The 18,918-nt window shown below is 38.0% G+C and overlaps 1 protein-coding gene across 1 annotated transcript in view; it reads left to right on the forward strand.

Annotated features, from left to right (window-relative positions):
- The window catches only part of HCN1 (hyperpolarization activated cyclic nucleotide gated potassium channel 1), a 203,663-nt gene extending 185,434 nt beyond the window's left edge, over positions 1-18,229 (forward strand). Inside the window, exons 7-8 of the mRNA XM_039567357.1 lie at positions 13,822-13,986; positions 15,542-18,229. Coding sequence (XP_039423291.1) covers positions 13,822-13,986; positions 15,542-16,362 — 986 coding nt within the window. The 3' untranslated portion in view covers positions 16,363-18,229. The remainder of the gene's footprint in view (positions 1-13,821; positions 13,987-15,541) is intronic.
- The last annotated feature ends 689 nt before the right edge of the window (positions 18,230-18,918 follow it).

An 18,918-nucleotide genomic window follows, 5' to 3' on the forward strand; every position in this document is an offset into this window, starting at 1 on the left:
CATTATATCTGTAAAAATATTTAGGTAAAAAAGCTTACCAGTAAAAAACAACAACCCTTAAGTTGTGGGAGAACTGGAGATTAGTGTGAAAGCCAAGATTTCAGAGGAACCAAAGCAGTATCACCAGTATTTGAGAGTGACTTGAATGGAGACTGTTGGGAGAATGAAAGCCTGGAAAACCAAAAGTTGCAGTAAAAAAGAGGAAATATCTTGATGTTTGAAACTGATGTTGAACATTTAAATTCTCTTGCCTAATTTTTTTTAAATTAAAAACAGCCTTCCCTATAGATCTGGTCTAATAGGAAACTGGATAAACCTTACCATTGCTGGGTAATTCTTCTCAAAAAGAACATGCCTGGATAACCACCAGTGGAATAGATGAATCTGACTACACTTCTGCTGTACTTCTTCTGTTTATTTTTAAGGGACATGCAAAGTGATGACAGTAGAAAGATCAGGGCTTAACTACTGTCTGCCTCCTTCCTCATCTGTGCTCACTGGTTTCTCCTTTGGGGAGGGAAGGAGTAAATAGAAGACTGTAACCCCAGAGATCTTGTGGTTTGTTTCTTGGTATTTATGTGGGAAGAGCATTTTGTCCCTTGACCTTGATGTGCGTTCATAAATATAATCTTCTTGAACTTTGCGTGCAGGAGCATTATTTAGCCCAGCAGTGTGAACAGTGCTCATTTTCATCCCAGTAAGTGTTTTTTTTCAGACTGCTGGTTGAAGGACATTATCATCCTACATATCCAAGTGCTAGTAGGAATTTGAAAGCAGTTTCTGGTACTGTTTCATTGGCCATATTCCCCCTACCATTTTGCTGGAATTTGTAGAAAACACTAATTTTTTTACTGCCTTTCCTTAGAATCCCTGTCCTCACATGTATGTTCATGTGCGTTTTATAAAAGGGACAGGAATTAGACAAGGAAGAATACACGAAAATAATTTTCACTGTACTGTGCAGTTATATAGTCATTTCTACATCAGTGAAATTATGTAAGCCACAGCTACCAGTGAAGAATCATGGGATTTTAATATTCTATAGTCATTTTATTTATTTTTAATTGAACTATATCTTATTTTTTGAAACATCAGTGTATTTTTTTTATGTCTTCCTTCATGTTTTTACTTTCTGTTTGCTAATAGCTCCCCATTATTAGAAGTTTTGCTCCTAGTTCCCCATAATTAGGAATGGGATTGCTGCCACTATCAGCATAGCAGTGGAGGCATCTTTTCCTTTTACAAGTACAAGAGAAACTTCTCCCACTGACACTGATACATATTTTCTCTTACAGGATGAAATAAGGTTGCCCTCAATAGAAATTACCCTAGAATCATAGAAACATAGAATGTCTTGGGTTGAAAGGGACGTTTAACATAATTTAGTTCTGCTCCTTCCACCATAGTCAGGGGAATCGTTCACTAGACCAGGCTGCTGAGAGCCCCATCCAAGTATTCATCCTTGAACGCTTCCAGGGATAGAGCATCCACAACTTCTCTGGGCAGCCTGTGCCAATGTCTGACCACTCTCTCAGTAAAGAATTTTTTCCTAGTATCTAATGTAAATCTACTCTCTTTCAGTTTGAAGCCATTTCCCCTTGTCCTTTCACCACATGCTCTTGTAAAAAGTCTCTCTCTGTCTCTTGTAGACTACCTTCAGGTACCAGAGGATCACAATTAGGTCACCTCTAAGACTTCTCTTTTCCTGTTCTCTCAGCCTTTACTTATAGGAGAGATGTTCCAGCCCTCTGATCATCTCGGCCTCCTCTGGATTTGTTCCAACCGGTCCATGGCCTTCCTATCTTGAAGACCCCAGAACTAGATGCAATGCTCCAGAGGTCTCACCAGAGCAGAGGGGCAGAATCCCCTCCCTCCCCTGCTGCCCACGGGGCTCTGGATGCAGCCCAGGACACGTTTGGCTCTCTGGGCTGTGAGTGCCATGGCTGGGGCATGTCCAGCCTCTCACCCACCAGCACCCCCAAGTCCTGCTGGGCAGGGCTGCTCTCAGTCTGTTCATGCCCAGCCTGTGCTGATGCTGGGGTTTGTCCCTACCCAGGTGCAGCACCAGCACTTGGTCTTGTTAAACCTCATCAGATTGCCATGGGCCCCTTCTCGAGCTTGTCCAGGTCCCTCTGAATGGCATCCCATCCTTCAGATGTGTCATCCGCACTGCTCAGTTTGGATTCATCAGTAAATTTGCTGAGAGTGCACTCGATTCCTTAATTTATTTCATTAATGAAGACAGTACACACGACTGGTCCCAGTATGGATGCCTGAGGGACACCACTTGTCACTGATGTCCATCAGGACTCTGAGCCATTGACTGCTACCCTCAGGATGTGACCATGCAACCAATTTTTTATCCAAGGAATTATGATCTTCTCCTTCCAGCTGTAGGGTGAGTAACATGTGAATGAAGGTCAGGAGAGAAGGAATGGATGTTGTGGACTATGTTAACACACAGGACAAAACCGTAGGAAGAGTGTGGGGAGTGAGATAGGTATCAACAGAGAGAGGACGCTGTGGACAGGAGTCAGGTTGTGAGTGGTGCAAATAAATAGGAGACAGAGGAGCTGAGAGTGCAGGGGAACAGCATGGGCATGAGACTGATGGGAAAGGGAGGAAAAGGCAAGGGGGAAGCACACATCTGAACAACCTCCAGAAGCTGGAAAAGAGTGGGAAGCTGCTTTCACCTATCCCTTTTGAATAGTGAGTAGGAAAACCTGACTGCACATGTGTTTGCAGTTAAGCTGAATTGAAAGCTTGAGATCAACACACCTGAACTCAGCCTTCTTGGGATGGAGAATAAGAATCAGAAAGCAGGTGAAAAATACAAGCAATTGTATTTTGAGGATGTTGTGATTAAGAAGTTGTTTCATTTTTTTGTCATTTTGTCCAAGGTCATGCGTATCTATAGTTTACAATACTGAAAATACAAACTTAAGTACACAGCAGTGGATAATGACAGCTCCCCCATTTTTGCTTTCTCCGTCTCAGTGCGTATTTGTCTTTCTCTTTAATATCTTGGTAGTTCGAACGCATTTGTGATATAATCCCAATAATAAATGGTAGGAAGGAAATTGCCAGATTTCAATTCTGTTGAACCTTTTCCTCTCAGTACTAGGTGATTGGATTACAAATTACTCTTCTTGTGACAGGAGGAATTACTGAACAGATTCATTCTTCACTGTACCTATAAGATTGGCAAAATGCAAAGACTTTGACATCTTTAGGGATGAAGCACAAGAATATGAGTCTTTTGCTTATAGAAAAGATTAGTTCATCACTTACTGGGGCTTTACAGAGCAGAATTATTAACATATCTAATGAGCGTAATACTAATCTAATTTACCTATACAAATACATATTGATAGAAACTGGTGTAATACCACTTCTGTGCGACAATTCTGATTTTTGCTGTTTCAGAATAAGTCCATAATAATATTATGTAAGTCAGTAATTCAAAATCTCTGATAATTACTCACATCAAACATGCAGGAGTGTAATAAACTAAAGAGAAGTTTGCTTTAATAAAATAAATCCTTTCCAATGATCTCCTTCCTCTTACTCAGATGGCTCCATGTGTGGCTCTTAAGGCTACTTCAGTCATCACAGTAAGATCGGGCCCTGCAATTTCTCTTTCCCTTCTGGAAAGGCCTTTTGCTCCCTCATACCTTGTGACCCTCCACTTCTCTGCATACCTCTCACACCAGACTCAGTCAGATGGTGTTCCCATGCACTCCACTACAGACCGCAGGCTCCTGCTTAGAGAACCAAGGGGAAAAGCAGCTTTCAGCCATTTGATAACTTGCCTAAGACTGTGAGCCCTGCGAACAGAAGAGTTTTAAGCTGTCCCAAAGTTAGTGCAGAGGACTTTGATGAGCAGGAGTGGTTTCATGAGGTCCTGTGTCCCTGCAGCCACCAGCCCTGTGGAGTCAGAGGAGGGGCTCGGGACCAGCAGTCCTGCTTCCGATAAGCACGCGCTGAGCTGCCTCCATGCTAAACTGGTGCGTTAGAGTGGGGCTGACATGCCTTCAGAGAGAAGAAGAAAGGAGTAACTACCCAACCAGTAAGACTCAGCACAGCTTACTCAAAGGAGGATTTTTGGGAACATGTTCAGGACTCTGCTGTTACTTCATTTGCTTTCTTGCTGGTGGACAGAGGCCTGACTGTTCACTGTGGTCTCATCCTGCTCTTTTCTGTAGTCACTGGCAAAATTCCTCTCAACCACAAAGGACACAAGATAAGACTGGTCTCCCTGCTATCTTTTCCTTTCTCCATCTGTTTTCCCACCTGTGTTTACATAGGCTTTCCTTCATGCAGCAGCCCAGACATATGTTCCAGGAAATTTAACCCCTTTTTTTCTGTTTTTAACAGATACTGTGTTAGAGCCAAAGGAATGCCGATATTGCTAGGGAAATCCAAACTGACTGTTTAGAAAGTGCAGATATATGAGCTAGGTCTGGGAGCCCCATGGAGGTTCTGTTAGTTGAAGGAGTTTCCTACTTCCAGTAGAGAAGCGCAGCAATTCATGCTGCCCAACTTTTGACGTATCCATTGCAGATCCCCCTCCCCATTGTTTTTCCTCCACTGAAAATCCCAATGGTATCATGCCACTTGGAGTCAGTAGATGAATCAGTTTTTAGACTAACCCAAACTCATACTGCTAATTTTTTTTCCATCAACTTTCCAGGTATGTTGAACATGAAGAAATGAATGTGATTTTTTAAAAACTTTTATTATGTGTATGTATGAGTGTTACTGTGTGTGAATATGAAACTGTATTGACCTATCTCTTGCACTGTAATAAGACACAAATACATGTTTTATTTTAGTTAGTCAAAGGCAGATACAACTATCTGTGCTTCATGTCATCATTGATCTAGCAAATTTATCTAGAAAGCAGATTCTCATTGCCATCTTCCCAGACAACATCCCAGAGACATATTATAGCATCTTTTCTTTTTTGGTTTATTTTTTGTAACATGTAGTTCATGGAATACTTTCAATTTTAAATGTTTTATTTTGCTTAAATTATTTAATGCAGTTTTAACATTTACCCTTCTGCACTTGAAATTCTAATAAACTCTATCTTGCATTTGCTTCAGCTTGTAGAAGGCAAATTAGATGGAACTTCTTTGACCTACCTATTATTTATGGAGCTTTTCCCCCTTTCGGAACAGTAACTGTCAGTATATTTTAGACCAGTGCAGTGGAAAATAATACCATGGGAAATGTTGAGTCACTTTAGATTATATTTTGCCACTTATTTTTTTCTGGTTACACTCTAGGTGCTTCCTTTTGATAGAATACTTTAAAAGATTTGCAGTATAATACGGATTATAAATAGAAAAAAATCTGTTGAAGTGCTTTACATATGGACAATATGATATGATATGATATATAATTTTACATTTTGCAAAAGTACTGCATATGGCTACTCCTTATTCAAGAGTGGCGGATTAAGTCTTTCAATATTCATACTATAATCCAGATAGTCAGTTATAAGCAGCCCCACTGAGGTGCGATTATTCGTATTCTTGATGGCAGGGACATAATTAAATGCTTTAAGGGAGCAGGATCTCCACATCTCCATGCCAACTCATTTGTAAAACATTTTTCAGGTGAACAGTATAGAACATTTTTCTAAAAATATTGGCTGCAAGAGGGCCTAAAATTTAAATGTCTTTTTGGCACAGACTAATCTGCCATTTTGAGGCTACAATTCCTCATAATATTGTATAATTTCTTGTTGACAAGAAATTGTTGTGTTGTTCTTTTGACACCATATTTTATATGGAAAATAATAATCAGTCAGAAGGACTTCTTGATATTGAAACCCAATATTCTTTTTAAAAGTCCAAGAGAATTTTTAGGAAGATAGAATAAAAATAACTTACTCTTTTATGCTTAAAGATTGAGGTTGATTTGGGTTTAGGAGTTTTATTAGTTAGCAAACATAAACATAAATTTAACAGCATTTGCAATAATAACACAAGTAATAAGTCTTGCAATCTGTAAGTATATATAAATTATAATTCTAATTTTTCAAGTTTGTTAACAGTACACATTTTTAAGCAGAATTTTAACTAAATGTTTGAGTTTAGATAAAATATTTAATCTAAATAAAGAATATTTAAAATATTTAATCTAAATAATCTAGGAACTTTGATTTTTTTTTTATAATTTAATGAAAAAAAAGAAGTTTAATAAAGAATATTTTATAGCCAACTTGAATTCAAGTTGAATAGTTTAATTTGTAACTGTTATTGTTTGCCAAACTCAAGATTACAAGAGCATACCACCGAATATATAAGGAACTAAGTAGCTTTTTCAATAGGGAATAAGCATCCATCTGAAAAAAAGTAGGAGTAAATGAATTACGTAAAATCACTTTTGGCCTTTGACACATTGAGTATAAAAACTAAATCTATATTCAGGCATATTGTCTTAGAATCTAAGTTTAATTATTTTTTTTTAAGGCAAATGAAATTATTATCATTAAAGTTGTGAGCTTCTACAAAATAATAAATAGACTATCTTAGTCTCTCTTTGTAGAAAGAACATTTTCTTAAAGTAGAAGAAAATCATATAGATGCTCTGTTATAAACAGCATTAAAGATAAAATATGCACTTGCATTTCTATTTTATAAAATTATCCTAAGCTTCTGTTCTGTCTAAACAGAGCTTTCTTAGAAGAATTTGACTGAAGAGTGGAAAACAGGCAGGATGTAAGAAATGTTTGTAATGGATGTGGCACTCAGTGCCAGGGTCTGGCTGACAGGGTGAGGTTCAGTTAAAGGTGGGACTTAATTATCTAAGAGGTCTTTTCCAACCTCAGTGATCCCGTGTTTCTGTAACTGGCTTTTGTTCGGAAAACTTGGCCACAGCTATTTTCAGTACTTGCACATGAAAAAAGCAAAGAGACGTCAGGATGGAAAATAAAAAGTCCCTGGTAAGATAACTTGCCACTTTCTAGACAAGAAACTGGTTTCTCCTAGTAAGTGGCATAAAAGACACATTTGGAGCTAGGTAAAGAAAGGAACATACTCTCAGGGTTGTTGGCAAACCCTAAATAAATATTAAATTTTTTTAAGTATTTGAATTTATAGAAATTCTATCAAAGTTTGGGTCGATTAAATGTAGGCAGTTCTTTTCAGAGGAATAATTTTTCCCCAAATAAGTTTTTGCTATCTCTTTTGCTAAAATTATATTAAATTAAATAAAATATGATAAATTAAACAGTGAACATGCAGAGAGCTCAGGTATCAGTCTTCAGAGACAAATTTCAAATTACTACAAACAGGCAATAAAAATGTCAGGTAAACTAACCTATGGGGTTTTTGGTTGGTTGATTTGGGGTTTGTTTGTTTGTTTGTTTGTTTGGGTTTTTTAATAGGATGACTAATAAGGGCAACAGCTATCACAAATTACAAATACAAACATTTAAATTAGGTTCAGGTAAATAGTTTAAAAAGTGACAAAAGACTGAACATGGGATATTACAGAAGGTGCTTTTAATTCTAATCAGCAATTTTCAGTCCCTCTTCAAAATAGTAACTACTCAGTCATGTATTCAGGCTGCTTTATGAACCGTCTCTCCAACTGATGAACCCAGATACCTGAAAGCAGCTCAACAGACAACTATTGCTGTCAGTTTGTAAATGAAGAGGTCATGCAGGCAGTACCTGCTAACTCAAACTGACTTGTCTGCAATTCCATATTTAGTGTAAACATGGAGGGAAAAACTGCAGGTTTTTCATGGCTTCCTTTTGGACGGTCCAGATTATAAATCTGGCTGTAAAAGGCAGGAATTATCTCCATTTTTCTTCCTCCTTAAGTTCTCTCCCTTGCTGCAGAAATGTTCCTCTTGAGCAGTGACTATTTTTTAGGCTTTCTTAAATGTAGAACTGAATTTTTTAGAACACAGGTTACTGAAACTCATTTAATTGGCTCAAACTACATTCTGAGTAATTTTAAGACCTGGTGGTAGTTATTTAAGTAACTATAATAAAAAGCAGCATATCTCTGGGTTTACCATTCTGTACCCTAGTGATAATATCCTGAAAGATAAAAAGAACACATTAAAAAAGAGGAAAAAATATAAATGCATTTCATGTTTTCCAGAGTTTAATAAAGAAAAAGGAAACAGAAACACAGATGCTTATGTTATCATGTTATCATATGAAACAGTTTCTCCCTGTTTTCTGTATTGGAAATGCTTAAGTCAACATGGAACTGGAAAATCACTCAATTTCTGAAAAAATAGGGTGCCTAGAAGCTTACTAATTTTTTTTTTTTTTTAATTGCTTGAAGTTTATATAGTCCTTTCCTAAAGCAAAAAAAACCCACCAACTATACTCATACTATGTGTTGTGAAGCTGGGAACAGAGTGCCCCATGCTGAATGTCCCTTACTGTGACTGGCACACCAAGAAAGTGCCCGTTAGCTCGCTTCTGCTCAGTGGGCAGCTTCAGCAGCTTGAAAGAAGTAAAAGAACTATTGATCTTTGTAACATGCCAAGGAGTTGCTGTAATGAAGAGCGGTTAGAAAATAAGAATAGCCTAAACATGGTGGTTCTGGGAAGCTGACTCTGAAGTCTTACAAGATGGGTGGATAGAAAGAGCACTTGTATATTTAAGTTTTGTCTACGGTAGTTTAGTAACTCATTGCTCTTTATAAAATAAACAATATTCTAATCCACTGTCCTGTTCTCAGAAAAGATTCCCAAGTCTGTTAGACTGACTGACCCAAGCTTTTCAATTGCTTTGATTTTCCATCTTTCTGCTGCTGCTGGAAGTAATCAAATAGCCTGAATAGCTGCTCACCCATTTGCACAGCAATCTATATGCCCACTAAAAGAAGAAACAAGTTTCCTGCTGAGGAACTGAGCAGTAGTCAGCTGTCCTCAGCTGGAAGGACATCTCACTAGACCCTGTAATGTTAAATGTGACAGATGATGGGAAATCACACAGCTTCAGAATGGGACAGAAATGCATAAAAACTGCTAGTTGTTTTTAATTTCTTTTAATATAGACATTATATAGCTAAAATACTGTTGAATACACTTATTCATTACTACAAAAATTTAATTTCTGCACCTAGTAAAGTGAACTTGTGCCATAGTTCTGATCTTCGTGTCCTTGCAAGACAAAGATACACATACAGTAATTTATTGTATTAATTTTCTGTTTATACAGTGTAACATCTAAGATAAAAAATGTGATCCATGGAGACAGAACTGGCTTGGTGTCCTTCAGTGAACTCACTAACTCCTGGACTCATAACTTACCTTTATCAACACAGTTCATCTGTTGTGGACACATTTTGTCTGCAAGGCAACTTTATATTGATACTTTAATTCCTGCAGATTTTAATCTCTAGTCAAATGTTAATATGACATATGAGGTTGAGTAATTACATCTGGAATATAATTTATATGTAAAATGAACAGATGATGAATGGAGAAGTATACATTCTCAGATAAACCGTACTGCTTCTCAGAGTAAAAAGAGGAATTTTCCTAGTCTGTATAAAATGGAAACCAGAAAATATTGCTAGGATGGCCAGTCGATACATTACCCATCTAACAAAGACTAAAGAAGAGATCAACATCGTACATGGTGCTACTGATCAATCTCCTCTACATCCATAAACAGCACTTAATTTCTCGAAGAAAAAAGTGTTTAGGCATCACATAGCAACCACGGAGGGGAAAAATTATCACCTACAGTATCAGTACAGTCCATAAGAACAATGAACCTTGGAATGAAAGTTGGAATCAAAACTTGATCCTTACAAAAGGCCTATTAATCCAAATTCTTTAAAATTCATCCTGTGGGCTGTGTCACCTTAACTCATTCAGATTTTCCTGAAGTCAGGCTTCCTTATTGCTGTCTTTCAGGTATGTAGAATTTCTATGGGGAGTGTTGTCTCACATTAATGCAATAGTAAAATACAACCTATGCATTCCCTCTTTTACAAGATACCGATATGGGCAAGCTTCTTTAGAAATCCATGGTGTTCCAAAAATTGAACCTGATGCTCTTGCTGAAATCCTGCTATAGAATCAAAGAATCACTTACAATGAAAAGACTTTTAGGATCATTGAGTCCAGCCGTTACAACTCCATCACTAAACCACGACCCATGTTTGTGTGCAGCCAATACATCGGTGATCGCTTTTGATTATTAGAATTTTCGGAACAAGCTTCACTTCAGACTTCTATCATTGCACTTTTTACTTAGTGTCTTCACAGAAAAAAGTACATTGTATTTGAGCCCATTTTCATATTCTTTTGAGGGCTGTATTGTTCTGTGGGAAAGACCTGATCCGAGCAGACCACAAATTATGATTTTCACAGATGAATTACTTACATTTGCATTAAATATGGACTTTAAGAACAAATTAATGTTTCTAGCACCATTCAGTGCTTTCAAACAATCACTTTTCATTAGGGTAGTGATTGACATTTGTTTCATAATGTTCTAGGGAACAGTTGTCCAAAGAGATTAACTAATTAAAGTAAAATTTGCATTCAGAATTGAATTACAGGTTCATTGTAGCCTAATACATAATTATTAATTAGAATTGAAGAAATTCTTTTGTTTGGAAAGTAAAGACAGTAGTATTTGACACACTGAAAGTGTCAGCTTGAAGGCAATGCACCATGCCAAATGCAGATGGGAATATTAGTGAGTAATATCCTGCCAACACTTTATTTTTATGCTAATGGAGAACCTTGTTTGTCCAAGCTGTTTAAAAATAGTCTATGCGTTCTGTGTTTCACTGCACACTCCTATGCTATTATTGTATTTCCTAGTCTATTTAAATAAATTGAACATAAAGGAGAGCATAATTGATAAGGGCACCTGGTGTACTTGATGTCGCTAAGACTCATTTTAAATATGTCATGGATATTTTCATTACTTCATTCTTTTCATAAAAAACAAACACTTTGGTTTATTTAAATGAACACAAATGTTTGATGGGAACACATTTCAATATTCTGTGTTCTTCCTCTCTGGTCCAGGTATGGAAGATTTCATATATTACGTCTTACTACTCTTGAGGGTCTGTTCCAAAGAAAGAGCTGATAGATTAACACATACAATCAACAAACACCTTAGTCTTGTGGAAAGACTACAAACTATGCTATTGATACATATAACGAGGCAATATAGATGATGTGTCAGGGACTATAATACAGTTCTAATCAGTCAAGAAACATTGCTGGAAATGCAATAATGGGTATTCATCACACAGTGGGTTTTTTGTAAGAAAACTGTAGTTCATCTTTTGAATGAGACCATTCAACTGGACTTGAGAACACAAAGCTTTCTTTTCTTCCTGAGCAGGCAGGCTCCACAGATGCACTCCCTGACCAGTTCCTTGGCACTGGGATATTTGTCATATATTTTCTGACCCATTATATTATCTAACTAGTAGGATTACAGATAATAAAAGCCTTCCAGACATACATTCTTCAACCAGAAGTTGTGGTTTGACAGAGTCTGCAGATGGTAGTTTTCACTGATTTTTTTCCATTCACCTTACTTGACAAGAATAATAGAAGATGAAAAAAGGAAAAAAAAGCAATTATATTTGTTGCAGTAGTATCCACAAATTCCATGGTCTCATTGTCCTGTGATGAAATCTAACATTGTCTCTTATGGTTTCGTCCCATCCTTCTTGTTTAAGCAATCTACAATAAAGTGGTCAAGATTATTAATGACGAAAACTGTACTTTCTCTAATTCTTTCTGCAGAATGATAGATATTTAGGAGATGCTTGTTTTGTTTGGGGCATTTGATGCTTTTTAAACTCAAGTATTTGTTGAGCGTAGCAGAAAACACCTCTTTATGTGTCTTGTATTGTTTGCAGCACTTTTAATAGAAGAGAGCTGAAAATCAAGAGGTAATCATTAGTCACACAGTTTCCAGACAATTTTCTCTAAATTCAACCACATATTGTAAAACTTTATTCTTTGTGAGACTTAACATCTTAGGAAATGGAACAGGTATTGACTGGATTTAAGTGCTCCCTTTGGGCAAAACGTCCTTCTCTTGTAACTAAAATGCCGTGGGTTCTATCTAAGGAGAAGAGGTCAGGCTAAGCTAGGAGTGAGAAGAGGAAGGGACTGACTTCGGTTATACCTGGCTGGTTCTTTACAGTAAACTGTCATTATTTCATGGGCATCGAGTTTTGTGACTTTAGGTCAAGACTCTTACCAGTATTCTCTATAAATTCTCTACTCTACTCTCCCAGTAGTGTCTATAAATTCTCCCCAGAGCTGTTGGGGTTTAAGTACATTCTGTGCTAGTACAGGTCCAATGTTAATTTACTTTGATTTTTCCACTATAATTTAAGCATCTTATCCCCTAAGCCTTCAGGGTTAGGTGGCATGTGGAAATTCCTCAAGAAGAAGTATGAGACAAAAAAAAAAAAAAAATCAAGGTTCTTCATATTCTAGATTAAGAAAAGATATATTTCTTAAAGACATGCAGCAAAAAAACCCCAAACAAACAAACAAAAAACAAACAAAAAATCCCCAAAATAAACTGAAAAACCCCCCAAAACCCACCAAAAAAACCAAAAACAACAAAACTCAAACAAACAAAAACACAAACCAAAAAAAAAAAAAACCAACCAACCAAAGAACTATGTTGGTACTTAATAGAATTGAAGTCTGTAGAATTACTTATTTGTTTTTCCACACTTGAAAATGATAGTTTGATTGAAATTGAGCCTGTGATGGAGAAAAAAGCAAGGTAGGAGACAGTTTCCTACTTTAGTGTTTAAATACAGGTATGAACTTGCACCGCTTGACTGCTGGAACTGAGCAGGGAAACTCTCTCACCCTGCCTGAGCTCAAGAATTCTTGATATTTCTAAGTGTGTTCTTACCCCACAGTTTGAAAAGGGGATCAACTCAAGCACTACTTTTTGCAAATAACTTTCTCATTTTCTGTATTTTAATCTAAATACACAAATAAATATTCTACCCCATATGTTTTGCTGTTACAAGCCTCAGACACCTTGGCCTCTATGCAGTCACCCTGTTAATGTGGGTTTGAGAATTAGAAGTCAAAAGTTTGGGGCTGCTTCTTGGGACTCTGCATATGGCTTTAGTTTCCACTGTTCCAGAATAAGGAGTTCCTGTTGGGGGTACTTGCAGAGAAAAGGTACTACTAGACTAATCATATGAACTCCATTTTTTAATGTAATGAGAAAAAAAAGTCAAAACTTGTAAGTTTTCTCTCCTAAAATACCTAGAACATTAACCCCAAGGAAACAGAACGCACATTCATGCTTCAAGTATTTTTTCTCAGAACAGCTCTTATGTTAAAATATCATTATATCATGATATCATGTATTGCATTCATTTAGTAAATCTGGTGAATGATTAAAGGGATTGATCCTCTATATGGCAGCTGTATATTTAAAAGAAAATAAATAGAATCTCTTGGGTTAATTCAGCACTTTGGTTAATCAAAGTCATCAAGCTGTGTTTGACAGCTGATGGATCATTTCTTAGAACTTGAAGTACCATTTTAAAAAGGCTTGATAAAATCAGAGTTCAGACTCAGAAAACCTATAGGCAGGGCTCTTAAATGACATGAATTATTTTTTCAAGAGTAGCAAAAACAGAATCAAATACCTTCAGAACTGTCCTGCAACCTTATGTAAGCAGAAGTAGAAAAAATTGCTGCTGTGTACTAAATTATTACTTTTTAGCACTCAGTCAATTTCTAACTTTAAAGTTCCACATGGTTCAGTAACTTCTTTGTTTTCAGTGTGTGCTGAATTTTTCTCTCCCCAGAGATTTGCCTTTTGACCAAGGGCCGTCGAACTGCCAGTGTACGAGCAGACACATACTGTCGCCTGTACTCCCTCTCAGTGGACAACTTCAATGAGGTCCTGGAAGAGTACCCCATGATGAGAAGGGCCTTTGAAACAGTGGCAATTGATCGACTTGACAGAATAGGTATTTATTTTTTTTGCATATGATTAATTCTTAAATCCCTTCTGCATTTTCTTTCCCTTGAGCTGCATGATAAAATACCCCTCTTTAGAAGTTTTTTTTTCTGTTATACTGCAGTAAATGTTTTCTTGATCTATAAATAACACATGTATGCAGACAAGAAATTTTGCCATCTCATTTTTAAATAATAAAAACCGCCGACTTTTAGAAAGCTCTTGTACTCCTCTGAGGATTATTTTTCATACTTTAATTATCATTAGTATTATTTATTAATCCTGTAGATTTGTTTTGCTGTCTTCAGCACTTGATAGGATTTATGCTGTGTCACAAGCAGTAGATGATATTTTCCTAAATAAATTGCTTACAGATGACATCTATAATGCTGGGAAGAGCTGAAGCCTCTCAGCACTCACAAACCCCTTGTTTGTTTTGAAGTGAATTAATCCCTTGCAGCAGGGCTCTCATTTTCCTCACAACATGGGCACTGCTAGCCTTGATGGCTGCACACTGGCATTGCTCAGATCTGCCTGCAATCAGAAAACCGGGCCAACAATATGCAAGTGAAAGGCAGAAGGGTATGGCAGATTATCAAAACACGAGGTGTGAACTTGCTGTTCCAGTATTATGGACTTCTCTAAAACTGGGCAAAACATACATTCTTTGGTGAGGAGAATTGCACTCTGATCATCATTACTGACACTGCTTTTAAAACACAGCCGGGCAAAAAAAAAAAAAATCACTTATCCTGTTAGGTGGTGTTTTCTCAACTTCACAACAAAACTTCAGTCTGAGGATTTCTCCACATCAACTCACTGCATTAAACTCCTACAATTTGTCTCTCAAGACTCTCTTGAACTGCAGTCCAACTCCCAGTAATACGTGCTTGAAAAATATTAGCAGTAAAACTCCAGTCTGTTCTCGTAGTAGCAACCCCATCTGAAGTGTAGTCTTTTATCAAAAAAAATGAAAAAAAGGCAATTGAGTGCCATTGTGTTCCTGTTCATCTGATGATGTAGACAGAATAGTGTCTACATCTTACAGACACTGCGAGCCATCAAGCAGACATCCGGTCACAGTGTACAGCTGTCTTTACTGTCCAAGCAGGTGTCACATTATCCATCAGTTCATGTTAGTTCACAAACCATTAAAAACACTGGTTACTGATGTCTAGTAACTAGTTCCCAGAAATGTGCTAGATGGCAGATGTGCTTGTAAAATATGTAACTGTTCAGTGGAAATTCAGACACTTTTGCAACAAGAGAGAAAGATGATGTAGATGCAGAGCACGATGACTTTTTCTGACAGTTGTTCAGGAAATTATGGTTCGTACATGAAATTGTAGTAGTAACAGTAAACTGCAAGTGAGGGGGCAGAGAAAGGCCAGGTGTCGGAGTGCGGCCGTGGGCTGGCGGCTGAGCAGTGCCCCCATCAGCCACCCCGGTGCCTGCTGAGGTTTTTACAACACACAGCCCTCAGGGATGGGTGCTGAAACACAAAGCCAGAGCAGGGCTCTGCCCCTGCGCCCCAGCCTCACTAACTCTTCTGCCTCTCTGTGAAGGGAAGAAGAACTCAATCCTGCTGCAGAAGTTCCAGAAGGACCTCAACACCGGCGTCTTCAACAACCAGGAGAATGAGATCTTGAAGCAGATCGTGAAGCACGACAGGGAGATGGTGCAGACCATCGCCCCGGTGAGCCTGCAGCAGATGCCAACCCTCAACTCCAGCACGTCGGCCTCGTCGTCGCGCGGCAGGACGCAGTCCCCTCCCGTGTACACCACCAGCAGCCTCTCGCACACCAACCTGCACTCGCCCTCGCCCAGCACGCAGCCGCCCCAGCAGGCTGTCATCCTGTCGCCCTGCTCCTACACCACGGCCGTCTGCAGCCCGCCGGTACAGAGCCCGCTGGCCGGCCGAACTTTCCAGTACGCCTCGCCGACCGCCTCGCAGCTCTCCCTCATGCAGCAGCAGCAGCAGCAGCAGCAGCAGCCGCCGCCGCCGCCGCCGGGAGCCGCGCAGAAGAACGAGGTGCACAAAAGCACCCAGGCCCTCCACAACACCAACCTGACACGGGAGGTGCGGCCGCTCTCCGCATCGCAGCCCTCCCTACCCCACGAAATCTCCACGCTGATCGCCAGGCCTCATCCCACCGTGGGCGAGTCCCTCGCCTCCCTCCCGCAGCCCGCCCCGGGCCCCGGCGTGCCCCCAGCCGGCCGGGCCACCGTGCCCCAGCGGGTCTCGCTGTTCCGGCAGATGTCCTCGGGAGCCATCCCCCCGAACCGCGGGGCCGCGCCGCCCGCAGCCCCGCTGCAAAGGGATTCTTCCACAGTCTTAAGCACAGAGCCCGAGGGAGATAAACCGCGGTTCGCCTCAAACTTATGATCCCTGGTGACTGTGAGCAACAGACTTGCAACAAACCGAGCACCATCCCCCGAACTGTTTTAGCCTGTTTCCTAACGTGCCCCAGCAGTCTACTATGAGAAAAATAATTTAGACAGCTTTGCCCTATGTAACGAATGTAAAAGTTTTATATATATATATACACCTAAATATATATATATAAAAGCAATTAAAAAAAACTTGTTTGAGTTCATGTCTTCCTTTTTCGCAACCATTACAGAAGATTAAATTTAGCTCTAATATTACTTATTTTTAATGTGTTGACCTTAAAATCAGCCTAGGAGATTTCTCTGGTTATGGGATTGGCTGTTTTCATGGGGAAATCGTCAACACAATGACAAACTTCAAACAAGTATATTTAAAAAAAAAAAATCGATTTAACACATAGCACTGACTGAGTGATACTCTGAAACCTTTGTTACTTCATTTATTGCATATACGTTGTTAATTTCTCGTGAAGAATTCAGTTGTGATTTCACATTGCATTTCATATGTTAGCACCATCCATTGGAATTTAGATTGGAAAAGAATTATATTGCAAACACCTGCAGTGTAAAGGGAGGCACTAGCACTCCTCTGGATAGTTTGTAACCTCATGGCATGTCAACCCTTCTGTTGTCTAAGAGAATTGGGTGGACTTTGATCTTCACACTGCTAAAGACTTTTCAAAGACTAAATATTGCCATTGTAAATAACTTTTTAGACCCAAGCAAAAATAGCTGCTGTGTGGTGTACCATTGCAAGGTCTTTGTTTAGGAATTTAGGTTCCGCTTTTCACTTCAAAATTTACAGTTTTAAAATTTGTTAAAGCTAAGTGCAACACAACTGTTAAATTGTAATGCAATGGCTTAAAACCTACAGTGTTACTTTTACATGCAATGTTTTATGCAAAATTGTACGCTTGATCCTGCAAACCGCTTGTACTTCACCAATACCATCACTTTTCTTCTTGCCCTCAGTAGCATCTGAGAATATTCCATGCATGCTTTGAAAAAAAAAAGACAATAAAAATAGGTTTGGTCAGTAGGAAAAGGCTTTACGGTATCTTAGACAATAATAACCATTCATTAATTGTGTCTACCTTAAAATTCCTATAATGCTGACTTTGAATCTCTGGTTTAAGTCTAGAAGTGAGGTTTTTCATTTAAAGGATTATTTGTAAACCACAGCTTGATTTAGACTTTCAGGTGCTTTCTGTGTCTTCACTGTAGTTTTGTAGTTGACTGTGGTGTTAATTTACAAAAATAAATATAATATAGCATCAAGTCTGTCTGGAAATGCACGATTTGCTCTGTGTATATTGTAATTAAATGGTTAGTATATCCTAAGGCATGTAGTGTCAAACATAGCCCATAGGTATGAGGTTTATTATTTTTTATGTCTTCAAAACAGAAAGGAAATGGTGACAGAAAGCAGGGTTAAAGCATACTGTTTTGTGAACATTTTGTTTTGTTTGCTCAAACCTTCACATTATCTTATCCACAAAAAAAAAAATTCGTAATCATTTGTGCCTAATTTGTCACATTAAATAGAGATTGAAACTAAATGTGTCATAATTTAACTCACTGAAAAATCAGCATTATGGATATGATACAAGCATATTTTCTGTTCCTTAAAACCCAGCTGACTCTGTTAAGGAAGTGAATGCAAAGGAGTTCTTCTCTTCCCATCAATGCTGAGTTTAATGATGCATGGAAAAACTAAATAACATCACAAACTACGTAATGCAGTGAATCCAGATGTACTTGAGAGCCAAGTAAATATTCTAAAGCTAACAGAGCTTGAACCCATGCTGCCTGTTATACCTTTTACTAAAGTGGTACATCAAATAAAATTTTTTTAAATCTTCCTTTTTTTTTGCTGACTCACATTCACTAGTAAAGATCAATGTAATTAACCCACTAACATGCTGCTGCCATTAATTTAAGTGACCTGGAGTGGAAATGGGGAAATGATTGTTTAAAAAAAGTGTCTCAAACATTATGGATACGCTGCAAGACCATTTATTTATGAGTACAATACCCCTTATATTATTTTAATGCTAACAAATTCTGTCAGTTAATTAAGATCATATACTGATCTTGAAAACTGTTTAAGGTTTACATTTAATAGGAGAAATGGGGTTAGTAGCAAAATATTTTTATATATATTTTTATTTTATTTTAAGCACTATGAAGAAATATTAATTCACATGGTCTTTCAGTGAAACCATAAATAATTTTTAATGACTTTGTAATAGAGTGGACAATATCTAGGATTTGTATGTTAATTTAAAAAAATGGTACAGGGTATAAAATTATATACGTATATATATATATGTATGTATGAATGTATATATACTTAGATTAAGAAACAAATGACTCACATTCCTGTAATATAAAGGTCCATTGCTAGTTTCAGAAGTGACCTATTTTCTCTGTACATAAGTAGGCCCATAAGTATGAAATCTCACATCTGTACAAGATGAAATGTATTAACGAAAAAGGTTGGATATTACTGCTGCTGGGAAGAATATAGATCTGGTTCTTACAATAATTG

Source organism: Corvus cornix, chromosome Z (assembly GCF_000738735.6).
Source record: "Corvus cornix cornix isolate S_Up_H32 chromosome Z, ASM73873v5, whole genome shotgun sequence".
Taxonomy (NCBI): domain Eukaryota; kingdom Metazoa; phylum Chordata; class Aves; order Passeriformes; family Corvidae; genus Corvus; species Corvus cornix.